The sequence below is a fragment of the Callithrix jacchus genome, chromosome 3 (genome assembly GCF_049354715.1).
Source record: "Callithrix jacchus isolate 240 chromosome 3, calJac240_pri, whole genome shotgun sequence".
In the NCBI taxonomy this organism is placed as follows: Eukaryota; Metazoa; Chordata; class Mammalia; order Primates; family Cebidae; genus Callithrix; species Callithrix jacchus.
The window spans coordinates 149,404,805-149,432,325 of record NC_133504.1 but is presented as its reverse complement, the minus strand read 5'-3'; the positions used below and the strand labels follow the sequence as shown (position 1 = coordinate 149,432,325).

Sequence of the window (27,521 nt, the reverse complement as noted above, 5' to 3'; positions counted from 1 at the left end):
ATGCACCAATTCACTATATTACTACAGTAACCAAGAGAAAGCATATAATTATTTCAAGAGAGAGAAAAAAATAAATTGAATATAAATTTTAAAACTTATTTATTCTTACAAAAGAAGTCTATTCCTAGAAAACTAGGAATAGACGAGAATATCCTAAACTTGGTGATGGTTATGAACCAAATGCCTAAAGTAAACATTATGCTTAAACATTACATTTGAGGGAAACCTTTACATACATTCCTTTTACAGTAAAATTAAGATAGGCATTCATATAAAATTGAAAATTGAATTTCAGGGCAATCACAAATTATAAGAAGTCTAAGAACTGCAATATTATATATACTTTGGGTAATACCATAAATCCTGGCAAGTTCTATTTAAAAAAGAAAAAGAAAAATGGAAATACTAGAAATGAAGGAAGAAAATTATAATGTAGTTAATATAATGGTCTAAAATAGAAAAAAATGGAATTAACAGGCAAACTACTGAAACTAACAAAAGAGTATGATAAAAGATCAATTTATAAAACTCATGAATATCTCTCTGCACTAGAAATAACCAAATAACCATCTACAGAATATAACCAGTAATAAAATACTCTTCATACTAGAAAAAGAAACCTACAACGTAAGACTCAACTTAAGAAAGAATGCACAAAACCACACTAATAAAAATAGTATATAATAGTAACAAAACTAGACAAATAAAACAAAGTAGAGAGACTCAGAAATTATCCAAACCATGAAAGAGAACTTAATATACAATTAAGTTTATATCACAAATCAAAGTGATGAATAATGTCACAGCATATATTAAATAGAAAAAAAGTTTGCTATATATTAAAAAAATACAATAACACTGGATTTCTACCTTTGAATACAACATACAAGAGTATTCCAAATGATTAGAAGACCTTAATATGAAAAATAAAACTATGAAGTTAATAAAATAATTGTACATGTTTCCCTTGTCATTTTTGACATCTTATGATAGTAGTGGAGGCCTAATTATTACTTTGAAAAGTAAAAGAAGCCTAAGGAATTGGGCTGAGTAGTAATGAAATCACGTTCAGAGATCAGGGCACATGAAATATAATGAAAATTAATTTGTCCAAACGAGTGTAAAAGAAAATCATTCTGTCATGAATCTTTTAAATGTAAATAGAAAATTTGATGAAAACATTTTTTAAATGTTACATTTAAGTGTATTTGTTTTAAAGTAATTATAAGCAGAATTTTCAAAAGGTTATACACAGCAAATAAAAACATGAACCTCAAGACTTATTTTACTTTCAGTATAGTTTCATTTATGATAAGAAGTGATGATCTCTATAGAAAACAATTTCATTTTGACCACTAATGCCTTCATGGGGAAAAGAGAAGTGGCCTAGAAGTCAGGAGCCTAATTTTGCCTCTAGTCAGAATTAACACTCTGATCAAGTCAATTACTCACTCTGAGCTTCATTTTTTTCATACAGGAGTGAGAAAATTAATCAAAATACTGATTAGTGTTATCAATATTTGGAGGATTATAGTTCCATTCGAGAATCTCATGAACACTAGGAACCTCCTTGTCTCCTAAAAGCGTGTACAAGATTATATAAACAAAATTGTAAAACAAATGTCAGAGTATCCACAGACCTCCAAGCGGTCCCTGTACCTCGGATTAAATATGTTTAAACTAGAAAATACATATAATTCCTTTCAACTTCAAAAGGAAAACAAGTAGAGGTATGTTTCAAAGCAGATTAATATATTTTTGGCTTGTGTAAAGAAGGCACAGAATGGTCATTTAAAGACCACACTGAAATATAAACAGATGTTGTCAGATGACACAGAAGGAGGGAGATTACAAACTTTGGACTTAACTTAGACATATTAAACCAAACACGCCACTTACATATTCACATGGAAATTTCTAGTAGGGTCTGGGTATACTGGTAGGTATGGCACTCAAAGGAGAAGTCCATGCTATGAATATAATTTGGGAGCTATCTGTCCATAAGTGATCATTTCTTCATGGTGATTAGATCTCAGGTGGCATGGGGATGGTGAGAAAGGAAACAGAGAAGAACTAATGTAACTCCAGTATCTAAATGGTAGGTAAAGAATTATGAAGCTACAAAGGAAGCAAACAAGAGCCAAAGAGATAAGCAGTGTTATGTCATAAAATCAAGGACCCTAAAAATATCCCTTCTGGATGGATTAAAAGAAAAATTACTCTTTCTTCTGTCTGACACTGGACCATGCTTTTATACAAGTCTTGGACAAATAATCACACTTTAGATTTTAGTTCCTGATTTAGGCACAAGCTGAACAGCACATGCAACAACTCTGCACAGAAGCAAAGAGAGGGTGTGTTTCAAGACAGAGTGGTCATCAGTGTCAAATGCTGATAAGATATGAACATAAGCAAGGAAAGAAATATCCTACTGGATTTAACGGTATGGATAGAAAACGGTGGAGACCTTTGAAGGGGCTGTTTTGGAGGCATGCTCAGGACAAGCCAAATTGGCATGTGCTGAGATGTGAGATGTGAGAATCAACAGAAAGCAAAAAAAAAAAAAAATGGAAACAATGGCATAAGAATACACACCATTCAAAAAGTTCAGCTGGGTAGAATGGTAGTTGGTTAAACATAAGGAGTAACTTTGTGGACATTTCATTATTGTTTTTAATTAAAGAAACTCTGTTAAGTTTAAAAAGTAATGAGAAACATATAACTGAGAGGGAGAGAAGCTGAATGTCCAAAAATAAAAGAAATAATCATTAATATAATATTCCTAGGAAGATTGTAGGTAATAGAACCCAGAGCATGGAATGGAATAACTGTCCTAGGATAGAAGGGATAGTTTCTCTACTATTAGAACAGAAAGGAAGGCAGATAACACGGGTCCAGTGTGGATAGGTTTATATTCCTGGCAGCAGGAAGATGAAGAAACAGGAAGATTAATAAATTTCAATAGGTTTGTTTTTCTTGACAGAGATATTTACTATGAATGATGGTGAGGAATGGGTGATGTAACTGGGGATTTCAGAAAAACACACAAAAAATAAAGCTATAGTAAGAATGTACTGTGAAAATTAGAAGTCTTACCAGAGAATCACAGGAGAACTATCAGCCAGTACTGTAGGTCTATGTAAAGCTGGTCATCATGGATTTAGAAATAAACTGCTTTGTTGTGTGACTTCCTTAAATGGTTTTAGGTTGTTTGGTTATAGCAGGGAAAAGTTCCCAGTTGGTCCCAATTAGAGTTGGGATCAGAAGAAGAATTGGAAAAAAGTAAAAAGACAGAGAAACAAGAGTTTTCATGATACTTCCAGGAGCGTCACTGCAGTTAAAAAACTGTAATATAAACTAGATAACAAGAGCAGTGAACAAAAGGCAATGGATTGAAAGAAAGTGGTTATAATAGAGTAATTACACAAGTTGGAAAGGGAGTATGTTATGGCCCATGAAACTCTGAACCAATCGTTTTAGAGGTGGAGCAAATATGTATACATAACATACGACCTATCCTTGTCCGAAATTAATGACCAGAAAAATACATGGAGCCAAACTGTGCCCCATCACCAACCTTTTTGTCTCCCCTTGGCGATCCTTCTACCTGGAATGTTTATTGGTAACCCTCCTTCCATGAGGGTAATGTTTGAATAGATGTAAAATTCTCACGGATATGACTATGACTTTAATATCCAACTTAATATAATAAACTAGACTCACTTTTTCCCTCCTGCTCCTGAATCAGTCCTTCCTCTCAACTTCCACATTCTAGTAAGCTTTCTTAGGCACTAACCACTGAAGCATTTGACTCACCTTTTACTCCACCTCCCCACTTCCCCTGTTCTCAGTAATCATCAGTCTGTAAGCCCTGATGATTATTTCTCTTTCTTGTCATCAGTTGCAGACTCTATGATTATTTACACAGAATATTTAAGAGACCTTCAAACTTATTAGAAATAAAAAATGAATACAAAATCATTATATTTAAAAAACTTTACAATTTGTAAGAATAGGTATCAAGAAACCACTGAGAAAATTAATCCTTCTTAATTTTTAAAATTTGTTTTTGTTTCTTTTAAATTAACAAACTATTTTGGAGCAGTTTTAAGGTTCACAGCGAAACCAAATAAAAAGTATAGAAAGTTCTCATACACCCCCATTCTCACAAAAGCACAATAATTATTTCTTCAATTTCTCTCATATCCATCCCCTCTTTCTCAAAGACCTTTCTTGTTGTTTTATATATACATACATATATATATGCATAAAACAGAATATATATATACATACATATATATATATATAAAACAACAGACCCCAGTGTGTGATGCTCCCCTCCCTGTGTACATGTGTTCTCAGTGTTCAACACCTGCCTATGAGTGAGAACATGCAGTGTTTGATTTTCTGTTCTTGTTAGTTTGCTGAGAATGATGGTTTCCATATTCATCTAGGTCCCTACGAAGGGCATGAACTCATTGCTTTTTATGCCTGTGTATTATTCCATGGTGTATATGTGCTCCTTTAATGTCTTCCATTGTCTCAGTTATCTTTAATATTTGCTATTATCTTCAGGATAAAGATCTTATTTATTTTGTTTTCCCAACTATATTGTAAATCCCCTAAGGTAAAAATGATACCTATGATACAAACATTTTATATCCTTCTTTCAAGAGTCTAGCCTATAATGATTACTCAATCAACATCTGTAAATTTGATACAGTCACCAGAATCCAGCAATGCTGAGCTTCATGAAAATTTTAATTTTAAAAAAAACAAAACACCTTACTCTATGTCTTCCAAAGAATAGAATCTCCTGTACCCAATTCTTATCAGGATAGCTTTTGGCAGATATACTCTTAGGTGACCAGAAATCCATGGTATTTATCAGCCATTACTCTAAGATGGTCTTTTGGATTTTCTTAACTGAGATTTTTGACCCTAGCATTTTTCAGACTGATGTTTCCTCCACATCACTACATTGATTCTGCTAAGTGATCTGTAGTATTTTATTATTTGTTCTACGACACCTTGACAGCTTAGCTGTTGGGCAAAGAAGTGGCTAAAATTTGAGAGCTTGAACATCTGTAATCTCTGGGATATAAGAGCATGGGCTTCCCTCAACAAAATTATGAAATATAGTACATGATATTTGTTTTCCACAAAGCTCTGCTTTTACCCCATGTTCCCCTCAAATTCCTTTTCCTCTATATCTAACTCAACTTAAAATGTCTTTATGTCCTTTTTCTCTTTTATCCTTATTAAAACATTTTATTGATGCCAGTATTTTGTTTCTATATCTATAATCTACTATATGGAAATAGATATTAATTATTAGCTCTTTAATAATTATAATTTATTTGTAACTATAAAATAAATATAGGCTGCAGTTAAAGATTTGTAAAAAAACAAAAGTTATTTAAATATCCATTATTCTATAACGTAGATATAATTAAGTGCATTTCCTACCATGTTGTTTAATGAATGGATATTTATTTGCTTATTTTTAAATATGGTTAACAGCATTCTACACATAGAGATCTCTGTCCTCGTTTCACTTAATAGTTTAGCAAGGCCATAATTTTTCTCAGAATCCACTTGTTTATACTAGAGAAGTTCTAAAACAATTTGGGAAGCTTCTTGGAGAATATCTCCAAGCACTATCTCCCAGAGATCTGAATTCAGTAGTGAACAAATACTCAATTTTTGCCAGCATCTCAGATGATACTACTGTAAGTACCTCAGACTACCACAGCTTTATTTATTTCTTTACTCATCTTGGAAGAAGCAACTGGTTGCATCAATTACTCTTCTATCAGTATCCTTAACTAGCTCTGATCTGTTCTTCATAACACCCACACTAAGAATTAACAAATGAGATCAATCCCATTATATTCCCTCTCTACTTATGCATCCACGCCAGACCACCTCCACTTCTACAATTTATTACCACTACAAGTTTATAATTTTCTTTCATTATCTCTAAAATCACTGGTAAACTCCTAATTGGCAACTCTAGTTGATATTTTCAGTCTTAATCTACAGTCAACTCTCTGGAACATTTATATTGTTAAATATTCACTTCTTTGCACTTGAAATTTGTTTCTCCTATAGCTTCCATAACCAACTCTTCTCTTCAGTTACTTCTAATGTCTGACTGGTCCATCACAATAACGTTTCCAGGCTCCTCTTTACCTCCATTCAAGAACCTCAACACAGTTTTCTTCCTCTCCAAATTCATTGATTAATCATCTAACCTCCAGAGCTTGCATATGGAACATTTCCACCTGAAACTTACACAGATACCTTAAATTTTAATGGATCTAAAATTGACTTTATTAACTTCTCCTTAGGGACAGAAGCAGGGTCGCACTCATCCAGTATATCCTCTGTAAGATATGGCCATCACCAACTCTGGAATCATTCCCTATATCTTTTACTCAGTCTTCTCCACATCCAATGGATCAAAGCCTGACCTAAGACACAGGAGCAGATGATCTAATCAGACTCCCATGAATTGGAGATAAGAGTATAAATGTTCACTAAAAATTTCAAGAGTACAGAACTAGATGAAACAAAGAGAGGTCTGGGACAGCCCACTTGGTTTCCCAGTTTCTTCTGTTCCATATGGGACATTTCATCCTCTGACTCAGAATGACTGATGAGAAATCGACGGGAGGTTTTATGGAGCTCTTCACAAATGGGAGTATATAAGTCATAAAACTTCAACATTTACCCCCCCCAAAAAAAATTAATAGTTTTTATTATATTCTCCAGTGAGCCATACCCCATAGATTCCATACTTATTTGCTACAAGACATTCCCTAACTAAGGCAACCTGGTAAAGGCCTTCACTAAATAAAGTCTCTTTTTCCTAGAAATATTATTCTTTTACTTGACCAATCAGTTGACATGAAGATTAGACTGAGTCACCTATTTCCTCTTATTTTCCCTCAAGATATACCCCCAGTAAAAGAAATGAATGAATCATAGGCCAGCTGCCAGGTGTCTTAACTTCTTTCCTCTCAAATTTCACTAGGTTATACCACCTTTTTAGGACTAGAATTTGTCCCTTATTCCCTGTCTCCATTAATGCTCATCTGACTCATCTCTAGCCTCAATGTTTTCAATACCCACCAACTATCCAAACAAATTTAGTTTCCTTAATTCTATATGCAGTCTGCTGCCATAGTTGCTTGTTGAAAATGTACATTCTGGTATAAAATCCTTTGCCTGATATCTAATGTGTTACATCATATTTCCTTTGCCTGCATTTTCAGATTTTTCCTTCCAACACATCCCCTGATACCCAGCCAAATCAAACTATATCCTGGACATGCCATTTTTGCATGAACTAGCAAAGCTCCCAAGCTCTGTCACATGAATCCCCACATTTCTGTCAATAATTTGCAATGTCACCTTTTCTCTAATGCCCTCCCTGAACTCTCCATTCAGTTCAAGGCAATTACCTCCTTCTCTGTTTCACCATAACTGTCTATAAATAATAAGTAAAATAGTTAACTTCAGTGAGCCTTGACTTTGAAAAAGGTACCATGCCAAGTGCTTTCTATGCATCACATTGTTTTATCTTCAGAGCAACTCTCTGAAAATGTATTATTATTCTGATAATTTTACAAAAGGGAAATGAAAGTACAGAGTGAATAAATGATTTCACCAAAGTTACACACTTATTAACTAACAGAATTAGTGTATAAATGCAGCCCTGGTTTACTCGACAATACTCCTACTTAAACCCAGTCATAAGATGTCTCTACTCACCCATCACACAGCTTCCCTACTTAAATCAATAAACATTTGCTAAGTGACAACTTGCTGCCAGGCACAGTGTGAGGATTTAATAAGCATGGAGAGTAAGTTGATTAAAAAAAGGAAACACTGTCTCTAACTGAAGAAATCATCAGTTTTAAAAGCCTACCTAACATACCATCTTTCACGACTTCACGCCAGAAATAGTACCGTCAGACACACTGCAAGACTTTACTCCACAGGGAAGACAGACCAGATCTAATGTGAAATTATCTCCCTTACCTTGACTGGCCAAATCACCCACTTCAGGATTCACAAGGAATTTCTCTGGGGAACTTACAATCACCTAGTAATTGCTGTCATTCATGGAATTTTGTGGGATTATTTATTATAATTTACAGGTATTATCACTGTCTGTAATTGTCATCTATCTGTCCTACATCTTGCACTTCACTGATTTCAGTTCACAATCTGATGACAAGCAAAAGTTATTCACCTGGCAAGTAACTGGCATAGAACCTTCAACTTGCATCTTACCTAAATTGTGGAGAATAGAATCGCTGCTAATCTAATTTCTTCCTTGTATTTTACTTTAAAGCAATTTATGTTTTTTTTTTTCACTACTGACTCAATTTATATAGTACAATTCAACTGAGATGCTAAAATCACCTAGCAAGTGTCTTCTCTTTTATGCTCACATCATTCTTCAAGTGGGAGATGGGGAAATAATCTCAAAGTATTTAAGTGATTTTCATGAAATTAATAACTATAAAGCTGAAAAAACAAAGGGTAAGCCAAGATCTCTGATTTTCTCTAATCCTTGCCAGAATCCTTATGCTCTTTATCACACCTATAACTACAGTGGTGTAACAATTTAACAGATATTTATTTATTCTAGACTTTTAATATGACTTTTAAAATTATATATTTCCACAATATATTCTCCAGATATTTTTATTATTCAAACTGAAATGCTACTTCCTATACTTTTCCTAATTGATAACTTGCAAATAAGATGCACTGAAAATGATGAAATTGAAATTACCAGTCTCATTTCTATGACATACACATTAGCATGTAAAGAAATGCCATAAGGGGAATTGTGCAGTTATGTCTTTGCAGAAACGAAATGTGTAGGAATATGAATACTGCTGTAGGTATCTCAATAAAAATCACAAGTCTTTCAGACATTCTTTCCAAATTCAAATGAAGCAATGGGTGTGAAGTATGTGGCGGATGGGCTTGCTTTATACTAGCATGAAGAGGCTAGGTGGCTACAAATCAAATTTCCTGATCCCATTGATATTGGCTTCTATAGGTAATCAGTTGTCCTCTCATTGTGAAAACAGGCTATGAATAAGAAATACTTAGGCATTTGCCCTGCCCTTCTTCTGTGAACAGTATTTTAAGCAGTTCTTCAGAGAAAGTTTTTCATTATAATAGTCCAGTTAGTAATATGGAAAACACAAATTAGAAGACCACAATTTTGTATCCCTTAAGGTAATACCTGAATCAGGCAATTGCATTCAATCGTACAACTATCAAATAAATGTTTGATGAGAAGTTACAAGGAAGGGATTTAACTGACACCACTAGCGGGGCAGCCTAGCACAGAATCACCTATAAATAGACTTGCCAAAACACAAAAGAAGTTGAATGTAGTGAAGGTTGAGTTAATGACCACTTACAGAAAATATAGGTACAGAAGAATAATTTAAATAATACCACAAGAAAGCAAGCAACCATATATTCAAAACAGGGTACATTAATCGGATCACCAAGATCTCCTTCTGTAAACAAATTGAGGGCATTACATGTAAAGAGAAACAGAGAGAGATGGACAGAGTAAGAGACAAAGAGGAGAGACTAGGCTATATTAACAGGAAAAAAAGACATAAAAATAAGATCTATAGTCCTGAGCTTTATTTTTTAAAGGCTATAAAATATTTTGAGACAATCTTAGAAATATGATTATGAATTATGTGTCAGATATTGCCAAGAAATATTATTTCTCTTGACAGGGTTGATAAAGGAAGAGTGGCTATATGTTTTTAAATATGCATTTTTTCAGATACTAAAGTATATGGGGTGACATAACACAATATTTAGGGTTTGCTTTAAAGCTTTTCAGAAAAAAAAACAGACATGAAGTGATATTTTGGTTATTGTTTAACCTAGGAGGTATATATGTGGGAGTCTTTATAAACAATTCTTTTTCCATGATGCTTCATGATGTTTAATTTGCATAATGTAAACTTCCAAAAAATGAGAATAACATCTAAGCAGGGACTACAAAACTGCAGCCTTAGCAAAAGGTACACCTGGTGCTCTTTCACACAGAGGCCACTACTCTGCTGACAAAGCTGGCATCTTCCTCCAAAACCATTAATTTAAGAGGAGAAAATGAATGATTCACAGAGGTCATAAAATAAAGAGCCTGCAACCCTAAATATTACATTACTCAATATTTTGGTTTCCCTTAATTCACTCACGAAACTGTCCAAAGGTGCACAATAATTTTGAAGAATTTTTTTTCCCAAAGAAACTTCAAGATTGGGTATAAATAGCTTAAGTTATTTAACCCTTAAAACAACTCACAAGTCCCACACCTGCAAGTTGGAAAATGAGCTGGGTATTTGTGCAGAAGCAAGGAGAGTAAATACTGCCCAATGTGCCTCCAGAGGTGGCCAAGGAGAACAATTTACAGGAAAGAATCTGCCAGAAGGCAAAGAAAGGAACAAGGAAGGACAAATAATAAGCAAGGAAGTTTTACTCAATGGCAGAACTAAGTGATAGATTTAACAAAAAATGTATTCTATTGCAAGAAAAAGGAGTCTGTTATGTCTGCACAGCAGAATTTGCTATTGACCTGTGGCTGCTGTGAGTTTCCCATTTTTTCATTCTAGGAACAAAAGCTTTCAATAAAGCTATCTTGGTCCTATTCAATATTATTTACTGAATGTATTGGTGGCAAGTAACATATATTAACATATTAGCCACAGCTGGCCATTTCACAAGGAATCACATTCAGACCTCATACAATGTACATCCTATACAAGGCCCAAAGATGGCAGGCTAGCTGATGAGGCATGAGGAAGGCAGGCTGATGAGGTTTAGGGGTCTCCCTTTTAGGAGAGGTTTAGTAAATATTCCTTTGCATGAAAGGCAATTTCATCATATTAAGCAGGAGCATGTGCTGATGATACTATTGCTGTGGTTTGGATTTTAACAGGGAAAGAAAGGAGCTGTATATGTCTGTTTTCACACTGGTAATAAAGACATACCCAAGACTGGGTAATTAATAGATAGAAGTTTAATGAATTCACAGTTCCACGTGGCTGTGGAAACCTCACAATCTTGGCAGAAGGCAAATGAGGGGTAAAGTCACATCTTACATGGTGGCAACCAAAAGAGTGTGTGCAAGGGAACTCTTCTTTATAAAACCATCAGATCTCATGAGATTTATTCACTATCATGAGAATGCCATGGAAAAGACCTGCCCCTATGGTTCAATTACCTCCCACAGGGTGCCTCCTACAACATGTGGGAATTATGTGAGCTACAATTCAAGATGAGATTTGGGTGGGGATATAGCCAAACCATATCAGCATCCAAAGTGATAGAGCATAGTGGATCCTCTTGACCAGCTCACTCAAAATTTTTCTACCTTTATAATTAAAAAAAAAGGAGAGTTTTTAAAAACTAAAATCCAATCATTAGTAATTAGAACAATAAAATATCACATTTCACTTTACTCTTGCAACAATAAAAACTGAATTTTGCAAAGTGTTAGCAGGGAAGTGGAAATGACAGAATCCTCATGTACTGCTGCTAGGAATGTAAACTGTTGCTCTCATTTGTACAGCAAATTGACAATACTTAGTCAAATGACATATAAGCATATCCAGTGTCCCAGCAATTTCCCTCCTGGAGAATATTCACACAGGTCCACACTGGATGTGGCCATGATCAGACTGAAGGCAACCTGAATACAGATCAGCGGGGAAGAGATTATTAGGTAAAATACATGCTAAGAAGTAACATTCCACCCTCAGAACAAACCAATTAGCTTAAATAGACACATGAAAATGAAGTTCTCTTAAAAGGAAAGCACTAATGAGACAGATATCATATATATAAATTAAAAACATAAGCAAGACAAAACAGAATACTCATTGTCCAAGGACACATATAAACATAAGGATTTGCATTCAATATATTAGACTGGTTACCTATGGGAGATAAAGTTGTAGAGATTAAGCGGTTTAAATGTCAAAAATAATTAATAATAATGTCTTTTCACAGACCAATGATGATAGTGTGCTATGAAAATTTGTTGCTATTGTTTTGTTTTTAAAGCTATATTTTTTACACCCTCTTATAACCTGGGTTACATAAGCAATTCAAGTTTCACCACAAAACACTCCAGTGAACTGAGGCATAAGGGGAAACCAGAAGTGAGCTGATGATCTTACTATGACTGGCATGGATGATGGCACAGATCGTGGAGCTAGATCCTGCAGCTGCACCTGGCTTCCTGATTCTGAGCTCCCAAGTCCTTGTAAGACAGCAAGTCCCTCAGTAGCCCTATTCTAGGATGCGGTTGTGAATCATTCCTGGAAGCTCAGCCCTCCCAATCTATGAGCGATACACTATACTTAACAAATCCTTCTCAGCTTAAAGCGATACACTATACTTAACAAATCCTTATCAGCTTCAACTAGCGAGAGTGAAGTTTGTCATCTGTAACTTAAGACCTCTGAAAAATAGAGGGAGTTTGAAAAACACTGCCTGCTCAAGCTTTTCCCATATTTTTTACAAGATAAAGACTTTGAGAACTCCCACAGTAGTTTTCTAGGGCTGTTATAACTAAGTACCACAAACTGGGTGGTTGCAACAACAGAAATGTATTATCTCAAAGTTCTGAAGGCTGAGAGTCTGAGATCAAGGTGTCAGCAAGGTTGGTTCCTCCTGAGAGCCATGAGGGGCAATCTGTTCCATGCTTCTCTCCTAGATTCTGGTGGATTGCTAGCAATTTTTAGCATTCCTGAAATACCACCTATGTAGAAAATATCATTCCTGTAGAAATATCATTTCTGTCTCTGCCCTCAAGTTCACATGGTGTTCTCCCTGTGTGTGTGCATGTCTTATTTCTACCCTGAGTACAAATTTCTCCTTTTGATAAGGATACTAATCATATTAAATTAGGGCATACCCTAATGACTGCATTTTAACTTGATTACCTCTGTAAGCACTGTTTCCAGAAAAGGTCAGGTGGTAGGGAGGCAGGTGTAGAATTTCAAAATATTTCTGGGGTGAGAACATAATTCAATGCACAGAATATTGCATGTAATTTAACAAAAAATATAACCATTAGTCCTTAGACTCCAGTAATTATACTAAAACTATAGAGAAAATCCTTTTTATCCTTTTCTTTTTTTTTTTTTTTTTTTGGTTAGCCAAATACTGGATATTACTGAGTTTTATGGTATGAATGTTAAATAACAAATCATAATTATGATAAATTGGCTTGATAGTGGCAGCTCTACAACAGACATCTTAAAAGTTTATTTCACAATCTAAACATCCTAATACAGAAAGTAAATACTGAAGTATCATAATGGTTCTTTCATGCTTTAGAAACACATCAGTCCAGTAGAAGAAAAGTAAACGATTACACTAAACTATAACAACTTTTATGCTGAGATTCCTAGAATGTTTATTCTTGGTGCCATTTGCTAGCAGTATTAACCATTGTTACCAAAGTCTATATCTTCTGTTACACAGCAATTATCTTTTTCCCACTATGAAGCATGCTAAATCAACCCATCACATGTCTACTTGACTGAAATAAAAAGAAATACATCAAAACTATTTCTAATTCTAATTTAATCACAAATATAGAAGAGTTATCAAAAGTATCCAGAAGTCTTCATTTCCATTTGACTTCAGGATTTCTTCACAGGAAATAGGCAATGTTTAAAAGAAATACAGCAAAACATTTGGACTTTTAAATAGATTTTGTATTCCCACATATGGTAAAATTTCTCAGAAAAGGAGTCAGATATAATAGAGACCAGAAAGATGGTCACTTTCAAAAGACTGTATTTTTCTCTAAACAGGTCATTTTTTAGGAAAGGATCAATGTCACCTGTATCTCATTTTAATATAAATTGGTCACTGTTCAACCACAGTTCAGAGGACAAATATTTTTAATGGCCAGTAGTAGCTAGAGTCATATTGATGCTCTCCTGAAACATGCTTGTGTGTCTGTCTGCAGACACACACAACATCATGCCTAGACTCTTGTCAGAAGTTAGTAGGAGATACAGTCAGTCTTCAGTCATGAGCTTGGGCATCACACAGAGCTTCACAATTTGTATCTTATGTATCTACGCAGTGCAGCATTCACCTACCATGTGCAATCGAAAATCAAGTAGTGGGCGTATCCTACAAATCTACAAGTCATGGTCCCAGTCATGAAAGATAGGATATATGTTCACTACTATTTACTACCACATCTTCAATATCTAAGAGGCTGCTTAGTTTATAATATTGGATAATGAATGCATGAATAAATATAAATGAACTAAAGAAGAGATATGATTCAGTAGCTTAAAATTAGTCTAATCTGGATTTCCCTCAGTTTGATAGTTTTTATGTTTCTGAAATTTTTTTGAAAATTGTTAAATGAAGTAAGAGCATTTCAAAAAGGTGTTTCACCTCAGTCAATGTTTTATTAATAGCAATACATGCAACACGTTTTTAAGAGAAATGACAGGGCCAGGCGTAGTGGCTCACACCTGTAATCCCAGCACTCTGGAAGGTCGAGGAGGGCAGATCACGAGGTCAGGAGTTCATGACCAGCCTTGCCAAGATGGTGAAATCCCATCTCTACTAAAAACACAAAAATTAGCCAAGTGTGGTGGTGCTCGCCTGTAGGCCCAGCCACTCAGGAGGCTGAGGCAGAAGAATTGCTTTAACCCAGGAGGCAGTGGTTGCAGTGAGCTGAGATCGTGCCACTGCACTCCAGCCTGGGCGACAGAGCAAGACTCCATCTCAAAAAAAAAAAAAAAAAAAAAGAAAAGAAAAGAAATGACAGTCTGACACACTAAAATGAGTACAAATACTCTATTTTTATTTAGCACAGATTACTTGACACAAAATACATATGGCATTATGTGGAGGTAAGGTGAAAAGGATGATCAATTTCTACCATTTTCTTCCTGAAGAACTGAAGTATAGAAAAGTAAAGCAGCACAAAATTAAACAAATCTACATACTGATGAAGGTTAAGGATATAGCCCAATGACTTCGAGCGCTATATCTCTTTCTTTTTTACTCAAATTAGAATCACCATTAGAAGTATTCTTCCCTAAAACCACCATATAAATGATACCAATAATTTGCAACCACTATGCCTGCTTCTTCCCACCACTCACTATAAGGCTGCCACTGTAGCAACTGTTCTTATCAAAACCAAAGTCACTTTAGAATCATATCCATGAATCCTTATCATCCACCTGCAAGAAGACATGCTAGGTGCAGACTCACCAACCAGAAAAAAAGAGATCAGAATATTAGAGAATTATTTTGAATGTCTGCCAGCATCTGCCTCAGATCTCTCTGCTTTCTTCAAATACCTGGACTTTTAGCAACTACAAATAAGTTTTCAACATAAATTATTGAAAATTTGTCAGAGTGTGAATTTCGATAGGAGCTGACTGAGTTGACAGCTAACATAGTTTTCCTAAATTTGTGAAGATATGTATTTAAATCCAAAAATCTAGCCTGAAAATTTGGCCAAATGCCCAGACTCTGGGCAGTGTTTGAGCCCACCTGGCTCGGTGACAATTAGTTATTTTGCGTAAAACTGTTGAAATGCAAACTAAAAGCCCTCATCAGAAATATAAATAAAGATTATGATTAAGAAGTGCTTTGCCCGGTAGTTTGAGACAATTTCCATTGACTACAAGTATTATTTTTAATTGTGTCATAATTAACCAGTGACCACTATGAGACTTGGAAGAGTCCATTTTTCCACCTAATCAGTGAAAAGCCAATGAGAATGGACTTATTTTAATAATATGTTAAAATTTATTTTATACTTAGGAGGTCAATAATTTTAAAAAGTAAGAACTCATTAATGATAACATGACCATTTCAGGGCAGTTTTTAGATAGGTGTTGCTTTCATCTCCCTTAAAAAGAAAAAGTAATCTGGTACTGAGATTTATTATAAATAAATGGGATTGCCTATGTATTATTCTGAGGCCCTTAAATTAATAAATAGCAAAAGCTAACAAGCTTTTCATTTGTGTCTGATACCATTCTAAGTATTTTATATGGATTGCTTTACTTGATCCTCATAACAAAGCTGTAAAGTGAATACGATTGTTTCTCTCACTTTCCCTTCAGGAGGGAGCATGAAATTATTTTCCCGATCTCAAAACTGGAGCCAGAATTTTTCAAGGGATCTTATTTAGAAATATTAAGCCATTCATAGTGTTCAAGTATTCCCCTCTTAGAAGTAGAGGCCATCACGAGGTCAAGAAATCGAGACCATCCTGGTCAACATGGTGAAACCCCGTCTCTACTAAAAATACAAAAAAATTAGCTGGGCATGGTGGCGCACGCCTGTAATCCCAGCTACTCGGGAGGCTGAGGCAGAAGAATTGCCTGAACCCAGGAGGTAGAGGTTGCGGTGAGCCGAGATCACGCCATTGCACTCCAGCCCGGGTAACAGCAGCCAAACTCCGTCTCAAAAAAAAAAAAAAAAAAAAAGAGGAAGAAGAAGTAGAGGCCAACAGATTCTGGCATTGTCACTCCAGAAACACTGTAACATTTTCCCTATTTTACATACACCAAATGTTTATAAAGCATACCTAATTATGCCAAATGATGAGAAAGAGCAATATAATATAAATCTTATTCTCAAGGTTTTTGATATTGTAACTGGTGAAATAAACCAAAATAACAAATCTGAGTGTTTAAATTTAAATCACTCACTATTCTGGTGATATTGTCAATACAACATATTTTTTATTATATTGGTTTCTTCCATTTTATTTTCTTTTTCCCCATAAAAGTAGTGTTTAATGGGAAACTGGTTGCAATATGGTAGAAATAATACTCTAAGTTAACTATTGCATGTACATTTAACTAAGTTTAATGTTGAATAAGGAATAGGATAATGTTTATTTAACTAAGTTTAATGTTGAATAACGAATAGGAATCATGAAGCTGTCTGTTGTTATTACCAGCAAAGTTGGTTTATTTGTATTAACTACTTTGACAAAAAGTTAATAAACATAAGTAAAATGAATACTGTAATATTGATTATTAAATAGTAATACTTGTGAAGTACATTTTAAGATGCCTTTTTAAAAATGAATCAAGATTACAAGATAGAATTAACTGGATCCTCACTTCTACAGATACCATAGCTGCATTATCAGATACTTCCTATATTTAATTTTTATAATAAGGCCTGGCAATGTCAAGAGGTACAGTAACTTGGCCTCTAAGATTTTTTTTAAGCAAGTACTCAATACTATCTGTAGTTGCAGGGGTATAGAACATTTGCCCAACACTCTAAACTAATGAACTCATTTAATTTTCCCTTACAACTTGTATTCCACCAATAATTTTATTTTTAATTAATTTATTTGTTTATTTTTAAAGATAGGGTCTTGCTCTTTTGCCCAAGCTGGAGTGCAGTGGCATGATCTTGGCTCACTACAACTTCTGCCTCCTGAGTTCAAGGGATTCTTGTGCCTCAGCCTCCCACATAGCTGTAATTATAGGCGCCCACCACCATGCCCAGCTAATTTTTGTATTTTTAGTAGAGATGGCGTTTCACCATGTTGGCCAGGCCGGTCTCAAAGTCCTAGCCTCAGGTGATCTGCCCGCTTTGGACTCCCAAAGTGCTGGGATTATAGGCGTGAGCCACAGTGCCCAGCCTCCACCAGTAATTTAAATATAAAGAAGTGTGTGTGCATGTGTGTGTTTACAAATCTAACAACTTCATTTATAACATTATTTTAATCTGTCCCATATTTAGTTAATATTTTACTTATTTTCATTCCATATAGGTGCTTATGTAACAACTTATGTCAATACTCCTGCTTTTTTCCCTCTTACTAACATACTAAATAATCTCTCTATAAAATAATTCACCTTTACATAAAGTTTATTGCAATAACCTTAAACACAAGGTCTCTGTCTTATTCATATTTGTATGTCTTGCCCATGTTTTAGCCTGGTAGTTGTTCATTAAATGCACTTCAAGTTGAAGACAGGCTAAATCTCAGATTCAGTAACAACCTAATGAAAACTCCAACATCTCTAGTTCTTTCCTTAATTCGCACTTTCATTCAGAAAACAAATACTTTTATTTCTATTGTACTTTAGGTTCTGGGGTATATGTGCAGACCATGCAGGATTGTTTCATAGGTACATACATGGCAGGTAGTTTGCTGCCTCCATCCCCCTGTCACCTATATCTGGCATTTCTCCCCACATTATCTCTCCCCAACCTTCCCACTCACTGCTGTTCCTCCCCTACCCCACCTCAACAGACTCCAGTGTGTAATGCTCCTGTCCCTGTGTCCATGTGTTCTCATTGTTCAATACCTGCTGATGAGTGAAAACATGTGGCGTTTGATTTTCTGTTCTTGTGTCAGTTTGCTGAGAATGATGGTTTCCAGATTCATCCATGTCCCTACAAAGGACATGAACTCATTTTTTATGGCTGAATAATATTCCATGGTGTATATGTACCACATTTTACTTGTCCAGTCTATCATTGATCGGCATTTGGGTTGGTTCCAGATCTTTGCTATTGTAAACAATGCTGCAATGAACATTTGTGTGCATGTGTCTCTATAATAGAACGATTTATAATCCTTTGGGTATATACACAGTAATGGGATTGCTGGGTCAAATGGAATTTCTATTTCTAGATCCTTGAGGAATTGTTACACTGTCTTCCATAATGGTTGAACTAATTTACAGTCTCACCAACAGTGTTAAAGTGTTTCTATTTCTCCACATCCTCTCCAGCATCTGTTGTTCCCAGATTTTTTAATGATCACCATTCTAACTGGAGTGAGATGGTATCTTAATGTGGTTTTGATTTGCATCTCTCTAATAACCAGTGATGATGAGCATTTTGTTTGTTGGCTTCATAAATGTCTTCTTTTGAAAAGTGTCTGTTCATACCCTTCACCGACTTTTGAATGAATTTGTTTTTCTCTTGTAAGTCTGCTTTAGTTCTTTGTAGATTCTGGATATTAGCCCTTTGTCAGACGGGTAGATTGCAAAAATTTTTTCCCATTCTGTTGGATGCTGGTTCACTCTAATGATTGTTTCTTTTGCTGTACAGAAGCTCTGGAGTTTAATTAGATCCCATTTGTCTAATTTGGCTTCTGTTGCCAATGCTTTCAGTGTTTTAGTCATGAAGCCCTTGCCTATTCCAATGTCCATTTTTTAAGTTCTTAATGTGGCCTTAGCCTCTGCCCTGAAGAGCTGAGAATACTACTCTCAGGAACAGAGAGAGAAAGCTACTGCAGAAGATCAATATGCAAAAAGATCATTACACATTGTAGAAAACACAATGAAGGACCTATCCTAAGGCACCTGGAAAAGACAGAAAAGTGTGAAGGATTCCAAAGCAGGAATTCACTTAACATTACATGGCTATGATACCAAGGGGTACACTGAAAAACCAATGGGTCAGGGAATAAACATAAATGATACACACTCAGCACAGAATACTTCATATATTTGCATTGTTTAAAAAATGCAAAATACAACTACATTTGTAAGACAATCATACACTAATCAGAAACTTGTATCATTAATAGAAACTAGTAATGAGACTTATATGGAATAGAAAGATGACACCAATAGTTCCCATTATACTTAAATATTATAAAGTAGTTAATGTACTTGTTGGAATGACTTTGAAATCTTGTAAATAAAATTATTCTGATCTTTAGATAAGTCCTTGCAAAACCTCTGATGCTATAGCCTCATATTATTAAAGAAAAAAATGCACTTTAAATTTAAATCAGTTTATCAAGCCTAAAGGTGTTACTGGTTTATCAAAACTATAACTTGGTTACCACCCAAAAAAGGGTTAAATTGAGTCAAATTTTTATTTTCTTCGATTATAAAAATATTCATGTATATGGTAGCATTAATCTATAAAAATAACCCTTCCAGCATGTAAAGACACAAAATATGTATTTACTATATTTCTATGGATATTTAACATAAATTTTTAAATTTTGGATTCACTCATATACATTTCACACCACACTTTTTTAACTATAGACAGAAGTTCCAAGTACTCAATAGATACTGAAATATATTTTTCAAATTGACTCTGTGAAACAGGCATTATTTTCAATGATTTAACAGTAAAGACTTCGAAATAAGACAGAACTAGTCAAATCCCAGCTCAGTCATATCCAAGCTCTATGAACCAGGGATGTTACTTAATGTCCTAAATATGGTTTTCTAATCGAAGTATTAGGGAACTAATATCAAGCTCTAGGAAATGTTTGAGAAGCAAACAAAGTAATGAATGAAAAACACTTATCACAAAATTAGGTGATAATAAATATGACAGTAAATCTTTTTTTAGCACAGATTCTGTATCTTCAAATAATCAAATTTTTATCTAAGCTTACGGACAAAATATTCAATACCAATATTTATAAAACTGTGGCAATGTATATGTACTGTACTTTCGTCATTTATGATGACAATATAAATTTTAATGTCATATGGGAAATTTCATTAAATGCGTTAATTTATTAAATGTATAAAACTAAATAAACCAAAAAAAGGCAGCATATAAACCATCTATGTACTATGACCATGACTGTTTTAAAATATGCCTTTTTATCTACATATACATAGAAAAAAGACTGGAAGGAAATGAATCAAGATTTTATTAACAGCTACTAGTGGTGCTGATTAAAACTGTACTTTTTTTAACAAATGTCTCTAAACCTACATGTACTACTTTTATAATTTTAAAGTTACTTAATCTTATTTTTTACAATGAGGACATTTGAAATGTACTCTCTTAGCAACTTAAAAAATGTAGAGTATCATTAACTATATGTAAAATATTAACTATAAAAAGTGACTTAAATGACAAGTAATCATTTTCACATTTTTAAACAGATTCCAGCTGATAATTTATGACAGTAGAATAGACAATAATTAAATACTGGCTTTATACATATTTCTGTTTTTTCCAAAGAGATTTTTTTCTTCTTAACTAAGTATACTCACACACTCATACACACATGCACATAAATTGTAAGAACTAGCATCCTAAGCTACAAGAAAAAGAACCTTACCAAATAAAGCTTGTAGCCACTCAGTTTCTCAGCCTCATTATCTGCGTAAAAATTGACCCACACAAAGCTGTAAAAGGGTGTCAAGAAAAGCCAAAGCCATAGCCATATAAATCTCAGTAAGTTCAAAGACAGTACTATGCCAGATATAAAATGCCATTAAACACACAGTGCCATAGCACAGCCTCTAAACTTTCTGCTCTCCAAGATTTGTGTCATTTTGTCTGCTTTATTACTGGAACTAGATGCATTAAATCATAAACCTGATGTTTTAAAAAGTTATCTTCTCCTTTTGCTTATTCCCCACTAATTCAAAAGTCATTCAGCCATGTGGCTGCAGAGAAAATTTTCACATTGTAGTTGTAAAAATAAGTAGTAACTTGGGAGAAAAAAAAAATCAACTTTTAAAATTGTGGTTAATAAAATTAACTTCCATAAAATGATGTCTGGTAATCAAAGAAGTATTTTAGACTCATAAAAGATGCATTTAATGGTATGCGCCTAAATAAAACGATTTTTAAAGATGTTTCTTAGAAAGCTCTTAATTCAGCAAGGATAGTAACACAGTATTGAATAGCTGTTTGAATATTTTCAACTCAACTAGCTTTCTTCAACCTAACACAGTGAAATAAATCATAATGAATTTGAAAGAATGGATATAAAAATCCATTAAGACAAATTATGTTTCACAGCCCAGTACAGTAACAGCATTAATTCCTAGATCTGGCATTCTCATACATCAAACAACAACAATAAAAAAGATACACCAAACAAATAATATCAAGTACAACCTAAAGAAGGGTGTACTTTCACACATACATTGCTCAACCAAAATACGGAGTTTAAAACTTGAAGCACTATTAGAAGAGAAGAGCAATAAATCAGTACTACTTTTTCTGCAAACTCACTGATTATGAGAAACAAAGGAAACATATAAGGCTAGTTTTTATCTAAGGATAATCTACCTGTCACATTCCAAGCACATTATCTACTTTCTATATAATACACTGCCAACATAAAATGTCTTTTGTCTCCCAGATACTGCTGAAGGTAGCCACAACGACACTTACTAGACATCCCCCAAATACAGAAAGCACAATAAATCACTGTTTTTCCCCCAAGAAAGGATAATCCATCTTCAATATTAGAAGAATAATATAGAATTTAATAGGACCAGTATATGTTGCAGTGTACTAAAAACATGACAAATAATGAGTTAAGACTGAGAACAGATATAAGTGTTCATGTAGCCAAATGAAGCTGATATTAAAGTTTAATAGCCTGTATATAACCTTGAGCATAAGAACCCAATGACTTGGATAAAAGCACTTAAGGAGATATGAATCTAGCTCAGTATTTATCAAAATATATTGCCAAAGTTTCAAGTCCTAGTGCTAAAACACTTCTTGGCCCTGAATAGGAAATGGGTTCTGTTGAAGTCAATCCAGAAAAACCAATTGGAGTATGAATAGCAACCTTCAGTGACTTGGCCTGAAAAATTCAAGTTCAATATTCAAGGAAAGAAATCCATTATTTTATTGGTTATTTCATAATTCTGAAAGTATAGTATGCTATCATTTAATTGCAAAGTGATTTCCTATTAACTTTACAATTAACTGTACTTAATATAAAACAACATTAAAATTTAATGTTGACAATAACAATAAAGACAGTAACATGCTACTTAGTAACAGCTAACATTTGTTAAGCTTTTATTGTAAGTCAGGTACTACATGCATATTCTCAAATCCTATAAAACTGGTACTGTGATAACTTTGGTAATATAGATGCGGAAACTAAGAGATCAAGTACATAATTTAACCAAGGTCACACATTTGGAAAATAGCAGTGTCTGGGATTATTGACCTGTTTGCCACTTTCTTCCCTCTAATGCAGAAACTCAGGAGTGGCAGGGGCAGTGGGGGTTGGGAAGAATTAAAATTGATGCTCAGGTGTGTAAACTACAACAGTTTCAAACTACTAAGTTCACATGTAACCTAGATTTTTAAGAGGTGTTAAAGTGACTGATAACCTGTCATACACTAAATAAATGTCATACAACACATAAGTATTTGCTGAACAAAAGTGTGTCAACAGGGGAAATAAAAGATATTAATGTTATTTTCTGCATCTAAAACATAAGTGCACAAACATGGTCATCCAGTAATTTTGCTCCTATAAATAACAGTAATAACTTTTTTAAATAGAGACTTGCCAAATAAGATAAATACATTGTCATTAACTAAACTGAATAGGATGGAAATACAAATATTTTACAGTGTATTTTCATTCACCAAATATTAAAAGAAATCCCATTCAAAATAATGTGTAAAAAATATAATGAAAGCTACAAAAAAATAAATATATGTATTCTATATTCGAGACAAGTTTTACATCCAAAATTTAAAATGACAACTCTATTTGCCTGATCAATGACCAGCTACCACTTCAAAAAACAATATTTAATCTGGAATTGGATATTCTTTCCCAAAGTAGGTCGCCTCCTTAGATTTCTGGGAATTTTATGAATGAATTTCAGAGGTCATTAATAATGTGAGTACTCTGAAAGTCGTTATTCATAACATGAATATTTTATTTAACACTTCTCTAGCTCTAGAAGTGAAACAGATCCTGAATTTCAAATATCTCTCAAATTTATCTCATAAGTTAAATTAGCTAAGTTTCCAGTTTCAATACACTAAGGGTATTTTTTTCTAATGTAGAGATAACTTGTATTATCTCTTCATAAACAAAGTAAGAATCATTTTCATGTCTTCATCTTTCTATAGGAATAAGAAAGACCAAAACTAAGAAAGATTTTCAAAATTTCACAAACTTAACTGTGCAGAACATTCATACTTCTATCTTCTCTAACAAAAAACACTACAAGAAAGCCAGAAGTTCATTTTACCTCATCTTCTGACAGGCTTGGAAATCTACATTGAAATGAATTAAATGGTTTAAAATCAAAAAGTTGTTGACAAAGGTCACAATGATAAGGAGTAAAATGTAAAGAATGGTGCTAAAATACTTAATTACACGATATATATTACAGAGGTGTCAATTTTATAGAAGCAATAAAATATCTTCCCTTGGGTGGCTTTTCTGACCATTAATCTTTTTACTGGTAACAAGCAATACTTTGATATAATTAAGACAGGTTTTTAACTACCAATTCATTGGACAGGCACTTCATTTGCTTCTCTGTTGAAACTGGTTTCTCAAGTATCCAGCACTACTTTAAAAAGCAGTCTAAGAATCTGTGTGCTGTGGTTTGTCACCCAACCTCCAAGTTACCAGAATACACAAATACTAAGCCAACCTTCCAGTTAAGCTTGCACCTGTGCAAGGAGAGGTCCCTTCCACTTCTCCAGTCAAAATAAAGTCCAGAAAATTGTTCAGTTTCCGATTACTGTAGTGACTGAATTACCAAAATAAATAAATAGAATTTAAGCTGGTCTGTTTCCATCACAGGATTTCAAAGCTACTCTCCCTAAGGCTACAAGCAAGTTTTTTACTTGTGTCTGGCCAAAGGAAAAACGTTTGCCAAACAGCGTTCCTGCTGCCATCCCAGCTGGCTTTTCATTTGTCCAAATCGCTCTCTAGTCATTGCCTTTTCACTTTACAAGTGTCACAGAGAATTGTGCCCACCACAGCCCCACTTCACCCCCAATCCCCAGTGCAGGTTCAGACAGTGGTATTTGGTAGAGTTCTTGAACTCCAAGCAGCCCGCTCCGGAAGCGCACTGCAAAACGCATCCCGGATGCTTTCCCAAATCTGTTCCCTCATGTTCTCATTTCAGAAAATCACTCTATTTATTCACCCTGAGAAAGTGGACTCAGCCCTGGATTTCGCACTCAAGAAGGAAACACGACCATTCCCTCTCTGTCTTCCCCTCCCTCTGCACCTCCTTTCCTCCCTCCACACTCACCCAGTCCTAATCGCCAACCCTAAGAGCAGCACTCAGACACCCAAACTTTCTAATTCCTTCCACCCTTCCCTGTCCCAAACGCTGGACAATCACATTGGAGATAAATGACGCTGGGAAATCTGGGTTTCCATCTGTCAAGGAGTCCCCTTTCCCCACAGCTGCTTTCCTGATCTCCCGCCCCCTCGAGGGGCTCTGGAGGTACCTTCATCACTTCTCCCCTACCGCCTAGAAAACCACCCTAACTGGAGCGCTGCAGCGGCACCAATAGCAGGTGATCCAGGCGGTGCGAGGCAACGCCTTGTGATGCCATCCTGCCCTCTGCAGGGACACCACTGAAGCCCAGGTGAAATGACCCCAGGAGTCCTGCGAAAGCCAAGGGGTGGAGGAGGGTCTATGTGCCCTGCCCTGTGCCCCAGTCTCTCCTACCCTGCCCTCTGCAACAGAGGGGCCCCCAGGCATCCGGGAGCGGGCTGGGGCAAGTGAGTGATACTTGTCATACACTAAATCAAAAAAGTTCAGGAAGTAGACGCCTGGGAGCTGGGTGATACTGAGTTCTAGAAAGGGGGAGTAGAGACGGAAATGTCCAAAGGAGAGAAACGTAAATCGCGTCTACTGCCTAAGGGAGTTGTGCTGGGAGAGCCGCTCACTCTAAGGTGTTAACCAGCTCCTGCCCGGGACACCCCTTCAGGGGATCCAGCGGTCCTGGAACCGGCGGTGGGGGAGGGGTGCTGAGAAACGCCCGGGCTGCGAACTTACGGAAGAAAATGTACTCGGTGTAGCTGCTCCAGATCTTGTCGTCGCGGTACTGGTTGACGAAGGCGGCGGTGCCCGAGGAGTTACACGCCACCATGTGGAAGCCGGCCTCTGACAGGCGATCGAAGGCCTGCTCCAAGTAGGTGAACTTGAGGTAGAAGCGGGAAGTGTACTTCTCCGGCTGCCGGTCGGGGTCGCGGCTCTCGTTGAGCGTGTCCCCGAAGACCTCCTTGGCCAGCGCGATGCGCCCACACACCATGATGCGCGCCACGCGCCGGAACTTGGCGTCGGCCTGGTTGTCGCGCACGGTGGTGTAGGAGCCCCGGTAGCCCAGCGTGAGGAAGCCCGAGCGCTTGTCCGGCGCGCCGCCGCCGCCACCACCGTGCGCTCCGGGGCCCGAGGGCACGGCGGCCGCCGCCCCGCGCAGCAGCAACGCATCGCTGCTGCCCTGAGAGACGTTGTCCTCCAGGTCGCTCTGGCAGCCCTCGTCGTTGAGCGAGTTCTGCTTGGTGACCTTGGGCGACAGCAGCTTGACCAAGTCGGTGAGCTGGAAATACTCGGCCTCGCGCAGGAGCCGCTCCTTCTCGGGGAAGTGCTCCGGCAGCGCGAGCTGCTTGTCCCGCAGATAATCCAGCACGTACCTGAAGAGGAAGCCGTCCCGGTCGATGAAGAAGCGCGCCCGGCTGTCCCTGGGCAGCTCGCCCCGGCGCCGGGCGCCGCCCCGGGGACTAGAGGGTGAGAACATGCTGGCCAAAGTGCTGTCCGGGACGCTGAGCAGCGTCGAGTGCTTGGTCACATAGACCTGGCCGCCTACGTTCAGCTCCACTACTTCTGGGAAGGGCGAGGGTGCGCAGGGCCCTGGGGCGGCAGCTGCTGACGCGCCGGGCGAGCTGGACGAGGAGACCATCTCGCTAATGGGCAGGATGGTGCTGCCGCCGCTGCCCGTGTCCTTCAGAGCCATAGTCCCCCGGCCGCTGGCTCAGTGACCCTAGGAGCAGCACTTTCACGTTCTCCGAGCCCGTGCCCCAAGCCCTCCGCGTGCTCCTTGGAGCTCTGCGCCCTCGGGCGGAGCGGCTTGTTCCTCCGGCCGGGGCAGCCCCACTCAGGGCTCGGGGCAGCGGCGGCGTCGGCGGCTCCCGAGCTCCATCGGAGGAGAGACGCGCGGGAGAGGAGCTCCGCGGGTGCGGCGGCGGCAGTGGAGAGGCAAGAAAGAGCGGCTGCTCCTTTGGGGAGAGGGCGGGGAAGTGTGAAAGAGACTTGCGAGAGGCTCTAGGGCTGCCGCTCGACTCTCCGCGGGGAGGGTGGGAGGAGGGGCCGAAGCCAAGAAAACTCGCCGCCCCGGCGGCTAGCGAGCGCGGAGCGAGGCCCGAGCGCCGACGGTGGCGCTAACTACTCCTGGCAGCCCGGGAGGAGGCACTGACGTCAAGCCCCGGACTGGGACCCGAGCCTCAGCTGTCATTTAAAGAGATAGGCTCCCGGGCTCCGACGCTAGGGGGCGGGGCCGAGGGCCGAGCAAGCTAGAGGTGCAGCTCCGCGGTGGGCGGGGAGAGGCGGGCAGGGAGCGCCTAAAACACGCTCGAGAAAAAAGGACAGCGCTCTCCTTAGTTCATTTCGCTCCCTCTTTGGGTCAATGCCCAATCTTTTCCTCCCTCCTTTCCTTCTTCTCTTCCTTCCTTCCTTGCCTCCCTCCCCGGT

The 27,521-nt window shown here is 37.0% G+C and overlaps 1 protein-coding gene across 2 annotated transcripts in view; it reads right to left on the bottom strand.

Annotated features, from left to right (window-relative positions):
• The window catches only part of KCTD8 (potassium channel tetramerization domain containing 8), a 253,486-nt gene extending 226,242 nt beyond the window's left edge, over nucleotides 1–27,244 (bottom strand). For both annotated transcript variants that reach the window (XM_002745883.6, XM_054253397.2), the window contains exon 1: nucleotides 25,830–27,244. In XM_002745883.6, the coding sequence (XP_002745929.1) occupies nucleotides 25,830–26,787 (958 nt within the window). In that variant the 5' untranslated portion in view covers nucleotides 26,788–27,244. The remainder of the gene's footprint in view (nucleotides 1–25,829) is intronic.
• Between the last annotated feature and the right edge of the window lie 277 nt (nucleotides 27,245–27,521).